Below are 18,341 nucleotides of genomic sequence, written 5' to 3' on the forward strand. Positions count from 1 at the left end.
AGCTGTGCTGCGAGCAGACAGGTTTAGCTATGGAGACAGGCATGTAAAGCATTTAAAAACACCGATTTATTAAATAAGTAAGACACAACACACAATAAAAATACAATGTCAATTTATACAAATAGGTAATATTTTTATGATTAAAATGAAATTAATGTAACAAAAATTCAATATAGCGAACCAGAGATATGAATTTTAAAGATTAAATACTTTCTAGTGCCTAAAAGCCATAAGCGCCTACTTGGGGCATCTGGTCGCGATTAACAGGGACAAAGTCAAAGTTTCAGGTAAGATACAATGAGCGGTAGGGCCCAGTCAAGTTTTTAACTTCTGGCATAGTCACTTTTTTGGAGCTTTTTCACTTGACGTCGAGAGGGTCTCCTTGCCAGGCTTGCCGTTGGACAACAGCAGCTTGGCTCGGCACGTTGCCACGGTCATCTCTTGGAAGTCTTGTTGACAATGAAAAGCTCTGGAGCTTCAGTGGGGCAACCCTGGGACTCGGGCCGTATCACGGTTTGGCGTCGCCAGCTTGACTCAACGACTGGTTGGTCAAATTATGGCGCTTTACGGCAAAAATTCTTCCAAATTATTCCACAATTCTGGATTGTCTTCCAGCTCTTCCATATTTATCCAGGCTTCTGGACTGTACGCAGGGGGCGCACCCCTGACCAATGGGGTGCAGGGTGCCACCCTCAATAGTGGCCACTTCCCCTTTAGTGTGGCAGATTATTACCCCAGAAAGTGCTGTTCCTTGTAATCCAAAATGGATAAAATCTCTCCTGGAGTTTAAGGTTTGGCTACCTCAACCTACAGATGTGGCTAACATTCTCATTCCGGCCCTGCTCCTAATTCAGTTATTGATGCTCCCATCTGGCTTTGGGTACAGGAAGTGGTGGTGGGCCTGGTTCCTGCCTAACTGTCATTTACTCTTTGATGATCAGTTTGTCTATCCAGTCCCCTTCCTGCCTTTTGCGTCACAGCAAAAACAAAAGATACCAGATGAGAATCTAGTGGTCCCGGTGCACTGCTGCCGGTCACTCAAATTGAGTGTACTAAATTAAACATTGACGTCAATCAAATTTCAAAACATTATCATTATCATTCCAATTTAAACAAGGAAACAATTTCAAGCATTGAAACAGAAGTAATCCTTTTGAAAAAAGTCTTTTATGCAAGTTCAAATGGTTCAAATTGCAGATCCAAAGCGTGCAATCCAAGAAAGTTCATGTTGAGTTTCAAATAATAAATCCCAATGCATTTCGGGCAAAAACAACACGCCCTTCGTCTGGGGAATCTGTACAAAATGACATGTACGTGTCAGGCAATCATTTTTATAATCGTATTTACAAAGGCAACAGATAAAGTGACAATAGACCCGCGTTTAGAGAACGGAAAAACTGAGAAATGAGGGAAAGGTACTTGGAGGTGATCAAGTCGTGGTTCCAGAACTTAAAGTGAAGAAAAGTGATTAGGTCATAGACAAAATGGAAAGAAAGAGGAACGTAGACGGTACCAGTTGGATTATAATATAATGGTGAAGTGGGACATGCATGAAAGGTTCAGACAATGCCAATGAGCCCCAGACGGGAGATTAGAAAACAAACATGCGTGTTGTGACGACGTGAAAGTGAGAGTTGTGATAAAAGATTGAAAAATGCCTGAATTCTTACCAGGATACTCAGCGTGATGTGAAATCACATGGTGGACTGCTAAATCAGTGTAAACCATGGAACTAAGAGAGAAACGGTGTTTTAGAACGCTAAATAGCGAGATGAGTCTAAAAGAAAATGCATGAAGAGAGACTGCTTACCGGGTAAATAGTTATAGCCACGAATAGTGAAGGAGGGATCAGGTCGATCTATAAGAAAAAATACGGGCTAAAGTGTCCGGTGGTATGTGAAAGGGCTAAGAAATATTGAAAAGAATCTCAGGTTGAAACTCACCACCAAAGTCGATAAGCGGTGCTTCAGGGTTCCGAGCGCCAAAAGTCAGCGTGTGAGATGCGGGAAACGCGGAAGTATAGCGTTCATAGATTCAATAGAAATAGAAAGGGGACTACGTAAACGTGAGAAGGGAAAAGCGATAGCGGCCATATTGAGTTAGTATCGTGAACGATGTGAAGAGATAAAGGGGTATACATTTGATGCCACTGGAGGATGTTGCCAGCAATGTGATTACAGAAGTACAAACATAAACATACAAAATGCAATATGAATTCTCAGTAAAACAGATTGAGCTTCCATAATGAACAAAATGTAAAACAACACAGGAAGCTGATAAACAGTAATCAGAAAAGGTTACAACAGGTACAGTGTAACTGAATTCATCATGAGTACAATGAATGGATAATAATGTAGATGATCAAATATATAGTTACAGAAAGCAAGCCAGTACAAATTTGTCATTGAGACCTTTTGGTGTAAGGGTTTGCATAAACCAGATCCAATGGCTTTCACGTTGTGATAAAAATGTACTGTTATCACGATCTGGACGCTGTTCAATTATCTCAAGAACACCACATTTGAGTTGTAAAATGTTATGTCTGAGTGTACACCAATGTTGAGCTAAAGGGGAACTGATGGTGTTGGTTCGAATACGACTCTTGTGTTCGGTAATACGAGTGCGTAAAGCTCTATCAGTCTTTCCTATATAAAAAAGGTCACATGGACATTTTATAAAGTAGACTAAATGTTGACTAGTGCAGGTGGCATTGAAATTAAGGTGAATGGGTTTTCCAGATCTTGGGTGGTGAATCATTTTACCTGTGATAATGTTGTTACAGTTGGAACAATTCATACAGGTCATCATGCCTCTGTAGGATTTGGTGGGTGAGGCCGATGGTACGTTGAGAATCTCTTTTAAGTTGCGTGCTCGTTTGTAGGCAATCTCACACGCTGACTTTTGGCGCTCGGAACCCTGAAGCACCACTTTCGACTTTGGTGGTGAGTTTCAACCTGAGGTTCTTTTCAATATTTCTTAGCCCTTTCACATACCACCCGACACTTTAGCCCGTATTTTTTCTTATAGATCGACCTGATCCCTCCTTCACTATTCGTGGCTATAACTATTTACCCGGTAAGCAGTCTCTCTTCATGCATTTTCTTTTAGACTCATCTCGCTATTTAGCGTTCTAAAACACCTTTTCTCTCTTAGTTCCACGATTTACACTGATTTAGCAGTCCACCATGTGATTTCACATCACGCTGAGTATCCTGGTAAGAATTCAGGCATTTTTCAATCTTTTATCACAACTCTCACTTTCACGTCGTCACAACACGCATGTTTGTTTTCTAATCTCACATCTGGGGCTCATTGGCATTTTCTGAACCTTTCATGCATGTCCCACTTCACCATTATATTATAATCCAACTGGTACCGTCTACGTTCCTCTTTCTTTCCATTTTGTCTATGACCTAATCACTTTTCTTTACTTTAAGTTCTGGAACCACGACTTGATCACCTCCAAGTACCTTTCCCTCATTTCTCCGTTTTTCCGTTCTCTAAACGCGGGGCTATTGTCACTTTGTCTGTTGCCTTTGCAAATACGATTATAAAAATGATTGCCTGACACGTACATGTCATTTTGTACAGATTCCCCTGACGAAGGGCGTGTTGTTTTTGCCCGAAATGCATAGGGATTTATTATTTGAAACTCAACATGAACTTTCTTGGATTGCACGCTTTGGATCTGCAATTTGAACCATTTGAACTTGCATAAAATACTTTTTTCAAAAGGATTACTTCTGCTTCAATGCTTGAAATTGTTTCCTTGTTTAAATTGGAATGATAATGATAATGTTTTGAAATTTGATTGACGTCAATGTTTAATTTAGTACACTCAATTTGAGTGACCGGCAGCAGTGCACCGGGACCACTAGATTCTCATCTGGTATCTTTTGTTTTGACTCACAATAGGCCTGCAGAGCCTAATATCCTGCTGCACGCATAGTTTACTTCTTGTATCAACATAGTTGAATTGTTAACTATTTAGAATTGTGTTTACCGAGTGCAAGACGGTTGCCACTTCGCTTCTTTTGCGTCACAGCAGCAGATCTCCTCCCACCAGATATCTCCTTTGTCTCAGCTCAGGCTGCGTCACACCTAATCAAGAGTGCTTGGCTCAGCCTGTCAAGGGTTGGCCAATCAGAAGAGGCAGCTACTGGGCTGATTTCACGCATATCAGAAAAACAAGTTCTACAGCTTATTTGCTGTAATAGTTATAATAAATCTGACCTTGGAAAGTTGCTGGATTTATTGCAACTACCGTTTCCATACTTTGAAATATTATTTTAGCTCACTCCTGTCAATAGTTAGACTTTGTTAATGTAAACGAGGTCTTCCAATGTTAGCATGTGGAGCTAATTTACTGCAATGGGGAAAAACGAACATAGTAGTTTTTACCTCACCAGGGCTTCTAAAACATATTTTGTAATGTCTTTGCTTATTTTATCAAGGCATCCTTCCATTGGAGCACCTAGGGTAGACCTTAGGGGTGACTTATATGTAAAAATAGGTTGTTTAAGACTTTTGATGTACCTTTTATTCCAAAGTCGAATTTGGACATAGTTTTGTTTTTAAAATCGCATGCAAGGCAGGACTGGCTTTTAAAAAGACAGCGGGCACCACAGCGGTGCACACATAGGTGCATTAAATCTGCTGGGCCCCCAAACCTACATGCCTTACCATATATCCAAAAAAATTGCAGGTAGGTTGTCTATACCAGTTGTAATTATACCTAAGTGCCATGTGCCTTTTACACAGAGCACAGGCCTTGGGTCCGTTTAGCAAAGTCCAGGGCACAATCTGTGTCAGAAAACAAGCATCTAGTAGTCATAATTGGGGCAAAAAGTCCTGGTCTCTCAGAATTCAAAACACCGATTGTAAGATCGTGACAGTGCTGGCATAAAGCTTCTGTTTAATCACACTGACCAGTGTTTTTCTGATGGGGAAGAAGCACAAGAGGGACACAGGGACAAGGAATGCGTGTGGGAAGAGAAGTGTACTCGTGGGGGAACTAGCTGCCATAAGGGAGAGAGCAAGCACAGTGTAGTGTGTAAGGGGTTGGACATAAGAGGGAGAAAGCATACAAACACATGCATTCTAATGAATACCTAGCCTAAAAGGAAAAAATAGTTCCTTAAAATTGAGCCATGGAAGAACCCAAGTCAGCCAGTCAAGAAGATGGTAAAGCCACTATGCTAAATGGGAGGGAAAAACACACGATGGAGAAGACAAGCCATTAAATAAAAACCACCAAATCAGAGTGACAATAAAGCCTACCAGTGGTAAGCAACTGGCGGGCCGTACGCCCACTGTAAGTTCACAATTGGTCTTTTGCAAGCTGTCTTGTAGTCTTGACATAAATGAAACCTTAAAATCTCACATTTGTCCCAACATACAGCTCCAGGAAGAGTGTTTAAAAAAAAGTTTGGACCATCTTGAATTCCTTCGATAATACACTGCCCAGACCTTAAGAAGAAGCAAAAACACTTTGAGGTCATGTGGTTAGGGAAAATTGGGAAACAAATCGTTCACTATAGTTTGCAAAATAGTGGGGGATCCCGGACAATCAAAGGCACTTCATTTGTGATTCCTGTAGGACTCGTGCCTGTATCATGGATATTTTTTTATTGTTTTTATGGTAGTGCATCTCATTTAGAGAACGTAAAACATTGTAACATTATTTATGTTAAGTATCATGTATGTTATACCTGTTTGCATCTAGGCTAGCAGTCTGTAGTGACGTGGAAGAGTTGGCAGCAATCTTGAACCAAGTCACTCACCACTGTGCACTATTCCTGGATTTCTGTATACTTGTTTTATTGATAGATTACTGTACCCTTGGGGGTTGTATTACACAAAGGTCACACTGTCCTAGTCTGTAATTGTGTATGCTAGGCGCAGACCTGAATAGTGTGCCCTATTAGCACAAATTCCAAAGTGCACTGAGGTGCTTAAAAAAGGGTGCAAACGCCCATTGTGCCCCGGCCCCTAGTGTTAGTTGTGTTATCTAACATATCTTCTCCAGTTAGTAATAAGTAATATAGAGTCCATTCTTATATCATATACAGTTACACATGCTTGTGCTAGTATTGTGTCTGTTGGGTATGACCGTTCCCTGTTAATGTTCTCCATTCCAATAAAAATATATTTATTAATCTGAACAGGTCAATCTAATGCACATTTCCTCTATGAATGCCTACTCTCCTATACCTTAATTACATTCTGCTACCGAGGATGGGTCGGTTTTCATCCAGCATACAAGTGACAATGTTTTGCTTCCAATAGTGTACATGTGGCAGCTTTTTTCCCCTTAATCTGGTGGAGTGACATACCCAGCAGGCATCTATTGGGTTCCATCTTAAAACCTTTTGTGTAGTGTTTATCTTTTTGTAATAGCCCTCCAATATTGGATGATTTATTTACATGTGCATGAGCTTTGTCCCAGTCTACATTCAGTGTTTCTTGTCCAAAATCATGTCCCATTTATCCTTCGCAAATAGAGTTCTTTGGGTGCATCTTCACTAACCAATAATAAATAGTGTGGTTGCGGCCTTTCTTGATGATTGCAGACTTAGATGTGCAGTCGGTGTATTAGATTTATCTGTTGCTGATGGAACGAGGTGCCATCTATAAGAATCTACCAGATTGTAAATAATGGCCGCAGCCCACATTTTTTAAAGTATTGCTACCCTCCTGAAAAGTCATAAATCTATTGTCTCTCTACTCTTCGTAGCTCTCCATCCCCCATATAGACATATAGATGTCCCTTTCTTCTTGTGTACATTTTTGAAAAGACCAAATGGGACCTGTGTGTTGTACAGTGTTATTGTAACAGATGTCCTCATCGTCCTTTTCTATACTTGTCAACTGTAACAGGATCTGGGAGGAGTCATGCCTATGTTCTGTGCCAGACAGCTGCTTATGAAGATCTCTTGTTAGTCCTGACTCAAAGAAGAGAGCCCTATCTAGAGCAGAATCCTTGGTTAGCCAACCAGCAATAATGCTTACGGATGCATAATCATGGTGCTTTTTAGCACTTCTCTTTATCTTCGTTCCACCGTTGCTTTGCCACTTTCAGCCAGCTGCACCTTCAAACTCATAGTAGAGTGTTCATTAGTCTGTCCAGTTTCTTCCTCATCAATCTGAGATTTCGATTATTGAAGCACTGACACAAATTAAAGTACCAGTAGTACAGCCATTTTCAGTGGTGCTGCTCTGCGAGCCAGCAACGGTGGCTCATTATTCCAAATTCACCCATTTCCAAAGGTCCGTCACAAGTTTGGACTTGCTAAACTCCTGCTCTTTTTTCTGTACATGCTGCCTGAATGCCCGGGTACTGGAAACTTCACCTCCCCATCTCAGTGCCACATTCCATTGTAATGTATTCAGTAGTCAATGGCTTGTACCCAGCAAGATCAGTAGTGATTTCTCAGGATTGATCTTCAACCCAGATAAGTGCTTAATCTTTCCAGAGTTTCCGTCGCCATCTCATATATAATTGCATGTTGTTACTGTTTTATACCTCACCACATAAGTCCTTCTGAGCAGACAACCTCATGGTTCAGTGGCTAGCTCAAAAAGCAGTAGTTACAACGGGCATCCTTGATTTGGTTCTCCTCTCCAAGTGCACTGCTCTAAAATGATTGTGTTTATCCTCAACCTGGCTGTTGTCCGTCCCCGTCCAGTAAATGTATCCAACATATAAATGCGTGGCTGAAGTTCATCTGTCTAAATGCCTTAAAGTAATATCCCACAAAAACTGTCAGATGCCTTCTCAGCATCTAAAGAGGCCTGAGGAAACAGAAATTTTTAGGTAGTCAGTGTGTCCCCCCCCTCGCACCCTATCCATGTACCTATGCCCCATGTATGTCCCTGTTATCATGTTATTCCCTTCCCGTGCTTGTTCTCATAATGCCCCTGCATTCCCGTCTAATATCAGCATGTCAGTTATTAGGCCTTCCGTGTATGTAATGTTAATTCCGCACTGAGGCCTACGTTTCCAATGCATTTACATGGTACACTTTTAAATATCGCGAAGCACACGTTTTTGTGGCTCAGCCGAGCAAGGCCCTGAATTCAGGCTCCGAGCCTCTTCTGTCTCTGAAAGCTGCAGTTTAGGTATGCATACCTGACCTCTACCTTACTCCCTGCCCAGCCGAGCGGTGCCCGGCCTGGCCTGCCTGCCAAGACGGTATTTTGCCTACAGTTATCTGCTCAGCCTCCGCAAAAACACATTCCAGTCTAGTGAAATAGGTAAACATATTTCCGCCTGCAGAGCATAGGGCCTAGCCTTCCTGTCTCCATGCAAGTGATTTACTGAACCCGTTGCCATAGTATGCCCATGGCCCCGCGCAATGCACGAAGAAATATATGCACCCACTAGCATTTAATGATGAACGGCCTCTGCTCGAGAGACCTTTACTTCAGACAATACATCCTCCAAACACAAGATATTAGATATGCCAAAGGTGCAGGTCGTTCTGACATCCCAGACTCCCGGCTCCTCTACTAGTGCTAAAGTAAACCCCCCAGCTCTCCCCAGTTACACGTCAATCTCACGTCATGTTCAGTTGCGCGCACATGTAGGGCAAAGGTTTCTGCTGACCCTGCAGACTTTCTCTATGCATCCACCCACCTATGACACTTCTATGACTCATCAAGTGCACACCTACGTGTACGCCTCCTTACACGCCTTCTTTTACGCCCATATGTTCTTATCTCTCTCTCTTCTCACTTGTTACGCCTACTGTATTCGTTGCAATTGTATGGTTTCACTATATATAATGTGTGATGTTAATAAAACGATAGATATCCCTTCCTGAACCTTAGTGGTGATGGAACCCGATTCTCAGTGACTCGAGTCATCTTAATTAAAGCCCGTATGACTCAGATACCACGGACTCTGCCTCTCGTTTTATGAGCTATTCTTATTGTTATTAATGTATGGAAAAATAGTCCCGGTAATTTTATTTACCACAGGCCACCACTGGGTCTTCTTTGACATCAACACTTCCACCCATTAAATGAACACGTCCGTCTATTATGCCTGGTAAGCTCTCTCTGATTTTGTGTATTCGTTTTGGCCATTATTTTCCCCAATATTTTAGCTTCTGTCTTATCCATGCATGATGGATGGTACCCTTTATATTCTAACGGGTCTTTATGTGGCTTAGGTGCTTTAAATAATATGGGATTCCCATTGAAAGCGGTTGCAGATACATTTAATATGAAAGCATTGCAACATGAGGAAAAAGACTTATCACTTTGAATATTACACTAGTTGTTACCCTGATTGTAGTCTGTGCTTGATGGTGTTTTCCAGAAATATCTATGTTTTAGCAGGCAGTATAGCAAAAGAATGTCCGCTATCTTCAGCACAAGAATCAAACCCATTGCTTAACAGAAAATGCCCCCTTTGTACATCATTTCTTGGTGTCTGCATGTTCATCAGAGGAACATGTATTATAGTATTGTCAATAATTAAATTCAATAATTGATAAAAAGAAGTGTTATTTTCTAACATTAAGGGTTGGGTTCCTTTAAGGCTGGGATCCATATGTAAAGTAAGGGTTTTGAAATTGGTTTTCCAACACTTTCAGTGATTGGGAGCCACATTCTGGGATTCTTTCCACTTCGGTTAAGCTATGGGTTTCATCTGTAATTTGATCATGGTGATCATTGAGTCTTGTTTTGTCCAGTCTCCTTCCTTTAGGGTTGTCAATTTCGTTTAGCATTTTCTTTGTTTTCCTTTGAATCGATAGTGTATTTTGGCACGCTGGATTGTTCCCATTCACTTGTTCTTAAATGTTTCCATAGCAATAGTTACATTTGAGTGTAATTATTGACATATACACAAAATGTAATATATGCCATGTATGCTGTTTGTACCTAAAAATTCAATAGTAAAAAGGAAAATTAAATGTGGTGTGCTTGGTGTTTCCCTTCAAGGTTGACCATACATATGATATTGAGTTATTAGTTCATAAAACATATAGAACTATAGATGGGTAGCTATCATTAACAGTTGTTTTTCACCAAAGGGTTCCATGTGACATCAGACATCATAAGAGCAAATCTCAGATTCTCTATACCATTTGAAATCTTGAGGTTGAAAGTTTCTGTTGATAACTAATAATAATAATAATAATAATAATCCAATCTACATTTGTAAAGCGCACAATCACCCGTAAGGGTCTCTAGGCACTGGTGGCCATTGGGAAAATTAAGCAAGCTATTGCCCAGAGTCACATGGTGGTGGGCTAATCTGCCGTGGGTGCCGGGGATCGAGCCGTGATCCCCAGATTCCGGAGTCAGTCGCCCTAGCCGCGGCGCCACGCCTCTCTCTCTACACCCTCTACAACTTTGTTTTGCCGGCCCTGCATAGGCACCCCTCAGAGGGGAGCCTCACAGTAAGTGCTGCTCTGCTCTCTCTCCTGACAGTCTTGAACTTCCCATTCTATCACACATTGTTAAGAAGTATCTTAGCATTTTTATATTTTCACCACTCTTTACCTTCCCTTTCAATACAGTTAAATTGGCAGCTCCCTCATCCTCCCTTGGCCGCCTCTCCTACGTCCACTTCCCCCGATTATGATTAATTTTAATGCCTTACGGTTCGCCATTACACCTCAGTTTGACCTTTCCTCCTTGAGGGCTTGGCTTCCAGTTACTTAGAAAGAAATAGCTGAGAACATAGTGCATGATCTCAGCCGCTCTGTCAGAGCATGGAAGAGCACACTTTCCTGTGAGGCATCACCGGGGTGGAAAAGGAATCTACTCTGCTGTTGCATTAATGCAGTGAATAATTGGATTTGAATATCTGGCATTAACAATATTAGCTTCTTAAGGAAGCCCATCACAAGAGTTCTTCTATAAATTGCTTCACAAGAATGGTAAACAATGTCTCTGCTTCCGTAGACTTGTGTCTATCTAAGGAGAACATAATCCAGACAAGTTTAGAAGATCATGAGAGCAATGGAATGCACCTTATCATGAGTCTGGGTCTTTAATGGTATTTTCAAACAATAGCATGCATAATTGTATTGCATCACTTTGATCACTGTTGGAAGACAGCAAAATAAAACAAATTATTCTAAATGCTTACGGTTTTTCGGAAAATTCTGAAAGTAATCTATGTTTTGTAGATTCTGAGTCGTCTGGTAGATGGCAGCAAATTCCAGGAGTTCAAAGCGGAATATGGAACATCATTGGTAACAGGATTTTCACATTTAGAAGGGTAAGATTAAAGTAAGTTTGCCTTCCACAATTTTGTGACTCAGGAAAACTGTTTGGTACATATTTTAGAGAGTCTTTGTAGCAAAGCAGAGGCTGTACTGGAGTGCACATGAGCCATGCGCTACCGACTAGTTAGTATGCGTAAGTTAAGTATGTGCCTCATTTTGCAACATCGTCAAAGTTCATGTTTCTTGGGCCATTAAAGTTGCTTTTCCCAGAGCCTGTGAGCAAAGGTTATCTGTTTAGTTGTTGGTCTATTACTTTTGAATGACCTGCCAAACATCCATGTTGGGTGTCTTAGGTGCTTAAAGCTGCTTCACAACTTCCAGTGTTATTACGCAGCAGACCCCGGAGCTGTTGCTTTTATTTTTATTGTTTTCACAGGTTTTTCAATTAGAAATCCTGTACTAAAGCAGTATAACCCTGGCTGTAGTTCCTTCCTCATGAGGATGTTTCCTCCAACTGCAACCCCTCTTTCCACCTTTTACTGTGTTCTTCATCCAAATCAACAAAGGGCCGTACACACAAGATACATTTGGATCGCCTAACCATATTTCTTTCAGATGTGAGTTTAGTCTCATCCTTCCCATGTGGAGTTGTTTTCACTTCTGTTAGATGTTTGTGATTCTTCAGTCAAATAAATGCAAAGCCCTCAGGCTAGTCGGACAATTTACATCTCTGTTACCTTTGCCCATGTAGAGGAACAGAGGATGCCAAACAGTCAGGTGCCAGGTGGCTTTGTAAGACTCTCTAGGACTCCCAAACCTTCACAAATGCATAGGGCTAGAGCCCGGTTTCCATTGCCTTTCTAGGTCAATTTGGGCAATAAGTAACTGAAAAAATTAGCTTGCATTCCCTAAAGTTATATCCTCCCACTTGTCTGGGCGAAGGCCCGAATGGAACAATTTGTTCACCGGTGATTCAAAAACCTCAGTTAATTTTCCGGCTTCCAGTAGGTTTGAATTATGGGGCAGATGTAGAACAGTGTCCCTGTCTAAATGGCACATCCTTTATCAAGCATACCTCATTCCTGGGAACAGTTGCTTGAACTTTTCGGGCGTCAAGTACCATTCTGTCTTTATTTTCAATGTGCATTCTAAAAAGCAGCGAAGATGAACGGGAACGAAGAAAAACGGCCATGGTTTTCGAGTGCTTCGTGGCGGTTGTTGAAACAGCTGCCTGCCAAAGGTGTCGCAACAAAAGTTTGGGATAACCAATATTTGGACAATTTTTGATCTCCTGCCCCGTTTTAGTTCATATCTAGATATGTTCTGAGAAAGAGGAAAGCGTCTTATGCGATAAATAGCAAGTTTTGAAAATAATTCTCTCTTTTACTGGCAGCCGGTGCAGTACCAATAAGTCTGGAGTGGCCTGACCAAATCGTCTCGGACAAGATGTGTGAGTACTCAAGTGATGGAGCCAGAAACAAATGCTTGGGTACCTCCTTTTGCCCACACGTTTTGGATAAGTTCTCACCACAAGCTTTCGGAGTACAGATTGTGATGATTTACAGCATTTTGTGTAGTTTTTACTTTTTACAGTAGTTTTTTTCAGTAGGAAGTCTGTCTCTGGGATTGCGGTTAATGAGCAGCTGGTGGGGCACTGCAGGAGAGTGCACAAACAGCACTGAAATCCCTCCCTGTTCCTGTGGGATGCTGCAAGGGGAAGGGCTACAAGTGCAAACAGTCGAACGCAGAATAGACTAAAAACAATGTGCTAATGTAATGTAAACCGATGAAGGATAAATCCCTTTCTATTGTGTTGGGAATCCCTACATGTAAGATGGAGACCAAGTACATGTGATCACGTGGCTGCCATCTTAAAAGAGGCGATACCATCACAATATAGCTCATCAGTCAAGCTGTTTCATTTTGTATGCTGGCTTCTGCTGTTTTTTTCTCAAAGGTGACTGCTTTGAGGTGGAACCACTACATGTAAGCTTTTCTTAGAACTGTGCGGAGCTGTATACTCTGAGCCATAGCCTCATGGGAGATCTTTCATCTGCCCTCAGTAGACCAAATACAGCAGCTTTTTCCCATGTTGGCAGGGAGAGGAGGTGAACTCCATAATAGATTGAGATTGAGGGGTCTCTCCATTGGTGCAGGAGCATGCATGTTCTGAGATAGAACCACCATCCGAAGACTTTGGCTGCCCCTGTGTGAGCTGCTGTCTCCTCCTGGGGATGGGGCATTGCTGCAACTCTGTTAAAATTATACAGGGAGGGACAGAGACCGAGAGGGTGGGGACGTAAATTTGCGCAGACTCAAAGGTCACAAATACTCTCAGCAGCCAGGCACATGCATGGGGTTTAGTGCAGAATGTGGTCAACGGAAGGAGCAAGATAACCGATTTGGGGAATTTAAATCATGCCGCTCATTGTGTTTTATAGACATGGATATGCATCAAACAGAACACTTGCGGGGAAGCTCAAACTTATAGAATTATGATGTGTTCTAGTAAAATATGATTAAGCCTAGTGATCTGAGCTGAGATTTTTTAATCCCTAATTTTGCACTTTTCTTGAAGGCGATTAGAAACTTATTTTCCCTTCATTTTCACAGTGTCTGTCTTCTTTTGATGCACCCTAGATTCTTATGATACCATGTGATTATTTACCGAAAACTGAACTAGATACAATGCAAAGGATCTAAAATAGACAAATTCATCCCCGCTGTAGCTCAATTGGATTTTGCACATTGTTGGCGGTTTTTATACCAGATGGACCAATTGATGGATCAGGGCTATTTGAGTCTTTTAAGATGAGTGTCCTAAACACAAATGACAGAAAACCCCAGAGGATCCCACACTGGAAAATCTACTCAAGAAATTCGAAATGAATAAGGTTTCAAGGTGCGAACCTGGTTCCTATAGCCTGCCTGCACTCCTTCACGGTTGGCCTGAATTTGGGACCTTTTCCCAGTCTAGCCCAACCAGACACTCACAGTTGGTGCTTTCTGCTTCTTGGCACTACTTTTACGTTAACCTTTGAAATTGCACATCTCCAGTTCTACAGATTGGGTGTTTGTCATTTTGGTATCCTTTTATTTATTACATTCTACCCAGTTTTTTTAATTTGTGTGGAATATCTCATGTGTTTTTGATTACACTGTATTGCTGTTTGTGTGCTGCATAAATACTTTATACAATGTCTCTAAGTTAAGCCTGACTGCTTTGATGCCATGCTACCAGAGGGTTAAGATAAGGTTAATTTAGTGGCTTTTGATGTTCACTCTGACATGGGCTATGGTTGTTGCTTGTAAAGGATCATCACTCCTCGCCCCTTAACCAAACACTCATTTTCCTGCAATCACCTTCAGCTCCCACCTCAGTTCTGTTTTTCGGCTTGCTGGTTTCGGCTTGGAAACGACTTATAAAAGCATTTTGTTCCTCTGAGAAATGTCACATTCTTTTTGTCAGTGACATTGGCTTTGTTTCTTAGTTCTCGTTTTCTCTCTACAGTGAGTGGTTCTTGCCATTGTTTCATCACATCCAGCTGTCTTTTTTGTGCCAAATGTTTTGAAGCCTTCATCTGCTGCATTAGACAGTTGCGTGTGGCATCTCCCCTCTGGTTTTGCCACTTGCCTAGAAAGCATCTATGGAGTAAACTGTTGTAATTTCTTTGAGGAATTCACCTAAGGCCTGTCCATGCTGTTCTCAATCATTTACTGCAGATTTGAAAGGGTTCATTACCACAGAACAACCTGTCCTTGTTAAGAACAGGAAGAAGGCAGATAGCTGTCAAAGGGGCCTGGTCCCAGACCTGGATAGTTGTTGATACAATAATGTGGCACTAGTCTGCATTTTGCACCCTAATTTCAGGAAATTCCACTATCCTTTCAGAAGGGGCTTACTTATTCTTCAGTACTTTCAGGATCAGAAGTCAGCTACTTTTGTTTGCCTAGAACCCCATTGTCACGTGTGCCTTGGGCATCAAATTGCTGAATAAGTGCGTTCAAGGCATGAGCACCACATGATTTTCAGTAGTTTGCAACTGTAGTTGAGGTCACAAGCCTTAGATACATTTCTTTGCGACTCACAAAGAGGAAGCGAGTCTCTTATATGGCTGCTATATAACCCTATATAACAGTTCCATATCCACCTCTTCATCCGCTCATGCTGCACTGGTATAGTAATCTCTCATATATGCTTAACAATAGGCTACATTTTCACGTTATTAATCCTAGCACGCTCATCAAGAGGGAATGGTATTATGCGACAGTGCATACAATTGTGCTAATATAGCATTAAAGCAATATTATGTTGAGTGGGCATGGCTTCTTCTAGAGTGTATTGGTGGACCATGATATTGGAAGAGGTGTGGCGCCACGGCTAGGGCGAACGACTCCGGAATCTGGGGATCACAGTTCGATCCCCGGCACCGGCGGCAGATTAGCCCAGCACTATGTGACTCAGGGCAATAGCTTGCTTAATCTTCCCGACGACCCCCAGCGCCTAGAGACCCTTACGGGTGATTGTGCGCTTTACAAATGTGGATTATTAGTACTAATAGAAAGGCTATGATCTGGAAAAGTGCATTCTTGTAAGAAAGTATTGGGAGAGATGGACTCTTCATATCAGACCATTAAAGAAAGTGGCAGGTGACTTAGTGTTGGTAAATGTTTGCAACAGAGTTTTCCTTGGTTATTCACTCAGTTGCCCTATGAAGAATTCTTAATATGTTTCTAATGCTATTTTGATTGTCTCCTGTGTCTTTGTGTCACAGGTTGTAATATAAGGATGTGATGGTGATGCGTTTCCAAAAAATGTATGTAGCAGGAGGGATTTTTCAATTCAAATGTGGTGGATCACCTGTCTCTGAACCAGGTCTGATGTCTTCAAAATTTTAATTCAGAAAATCTTGTGGGTTTTCAGGTTCCCAGCATTCTCATTAGGCTATATTACAATTCCTGCTTTACAGTATCAGATCCAGAAATAGTCTTTTTTTACATTGCTTCTATACAATTGTCAAAATCACCTGTTAAGAGAAGATGGTCAATCTAAAATTGCTGGAACACAATGGAGGCAATCAGAATTCAGCATTATTTAAAAAAATATGTTTGGCTTAAAATGTTTTACAGAGCAGTAGACCAAGCCATGTGTTATGACATTTTCAAGCTAATGTAATAAAAAGTGTGGCAATTCTCATTAAGACTCAAAGGTGCCAGACAGTCTGTAGCCTCGATGGCAAGTTAAGGGAAATGGAACACTTGGCATGGAAGTGGCATGCACTGATGTATACGAATGGAACTGAATCGACTGTGTGGTTGTTTCTTTGGTATATAGAAAGGATTTAATGGAAGCAACCAGTCTCCTTGAAAAATGGATTCAGACACTTCTGATGTCTCCTTCTAACCACACCTAGAATTGCAGAAAGTTCACAAAACCGACGTGAAGACTCTAAGGAATGGGCATTTTCGAAGACCCTTAATCATTAGCCTCAACTACGGATTTCTTGATGGTTGTCTTTAAATATAGTTGAGGTGGATTTGTATGTGGGGGGTTATTGTTGTTTATGGCACCTGTTAATATGCTGAAATGTCATGCTTCTGAGGCTGTATGTGTAAGATACTTTTGCAGCAAGCTGTTCTTGATGATACAGCACCAAAATGGTCAGCACTTAAATTACTTTTGACCTGTATATTCAGAAACTGGCGCTTCCATCATCTATCTGTTTGTCATGAGCCATTTCCACATGGGGTGTTATGATGCACATGGTGTTGTTATTGTTTTCTTTATTGTCGCATTATATTCTACAACTTTCCCCTTAGGGGTACTTAAGTGTGAGACAGCCCAGTTCTCAGGTTGTTAACCATTTCAGACAGTTTTCATGAATCAAATTTTAAATGTGAGTCTACATTTATTTCCATTGATATAATGAGTATCTCTTTGTCTGAGGGCCTCAGTATAGGACATTAGTTAGAGGAACGAATCGGATAAGCTTTGGAAACGGATTGTTAAAAGGGGGAATCCAGGTTACCACGGGGTACAGTGCAATTTCAATTTAAGGAAAGAGCAGGTGGATCAGGAGTGAAATTGTGTGTTTGTGTACCCAGTATAGACCCTACCAGTTGACGACTGGATCCACAGCAACATGAGCTGTGCGAGCCAAACCGAGTTGTGAGCAAAGATTTATCACATGCAAGGAGACCAGTGAAACGTGTCTTTTCTACAGATGCGAATGGATACTTTCTGGTACTCTCTCAATAAGACTACATATTCTCTTTTGCCTGATGTAGAATGCCCATCCTCCCTCTCCAGCATGATTAGTTGTTGGTTGACAGGCAGCTTACTTCCATTGATGTTAAGCCAGGTTAAAATAGGGATTAAAACTGTAATACTTTGATGGTTCCAAATAAGGGAACACCCACAGCTTTAAGTATTTAGGTATTTAAATGCTTGGCCAATAACATTGTAAGTGACAAGCACTTTTCTGTGAAAGGTACCTTCAACATGTTTGAAATTGCTCATTTTATGCAGAAATTAGAGAATTCTAAAACCAAAGTTTCCTCTGACCGATAGAATGCATTCCTAAATTGTTGCGTGGAAGGTTTTAGACTCCGACAATAATCTCAAACAAGTAACCTTAGAGTCTAAGGAAAAGCTAAAATAGTAGGCTATTAGCATGAAAAATTAGGCTAGATTTAGAACCCTTATTGCCCGGTCTTTTCACCCAGGTTGCTGTTGATGAGACCCAGGAAGATATTAATGAGGATCTCATATACCTGTTAACCTTAGCTCCCCAACCAAATAAAGATGGTGCACTAGTGGATGCACAGGTGGATTAGTGCAGGCAGGACCAGGGCAGTTAATTGCGTAGGCTGCATAGTGAGCAATATCACAACAAGAAGCTGACACTGCAACACCTTATTTACTATCTCTTTCTATAGTGTGCGTCCCACCTCCTTGGCCTGAAACTAGTGATCAGCACGAACATTCACATTGTCTTTCTATTACACATGACACTCTCAGACAAACGATACCAGAGCACAAAGGGAGAGAGAGCTAGTAGAAGGGATCCCTTTGTAAGCTCAATTGAAGAGGACAGTTACCCCGTACTAGATGATATCACAACTTTGTTTCTCTTGTGTCAGTACCTGGGTAGA

The 18,341-nt window shown here is 41.3% G+C and overlaps 1 protein-coding gene across 1 annotated transcript in view; it reads left to right on the forward strand.

The window, feature by feature from the left end:
• LOC147747372 (methylcrotonoyl-CoA carboxylase beta chain, mitochondrial-like) overlaps positions 1–18,341 on the forward strand; it is a 299,929-nt gene that overhangs the window by 181,026 nt on the left and 100,562 nt on the right. Inside the window, exon 7 of the mRNA XM_086953849.1 lies at positions 11,148–11,239. Within this exon, the coding sequence (XP_086809975.1) occupies positions 11,148–11,239 (92 nt within the window). The remainder of the gene's footprint in view (positions 1–11,147; positions 11,240–18,341) is intronic.

This window comes from Lissotriton vulgaris, chromosome 1_1 (genome assembly GCF_964263255.1).
Source record: "Lissotriton vulgaris chromosome 1_1, aLisVul1.2, whole genome shotgun sequence".
NCBI lineage: Eukaryota > Metazoa > Chordata > Amphibia > Caudata > Salamandridae > Lissotriton > Lissotriton vulgaris.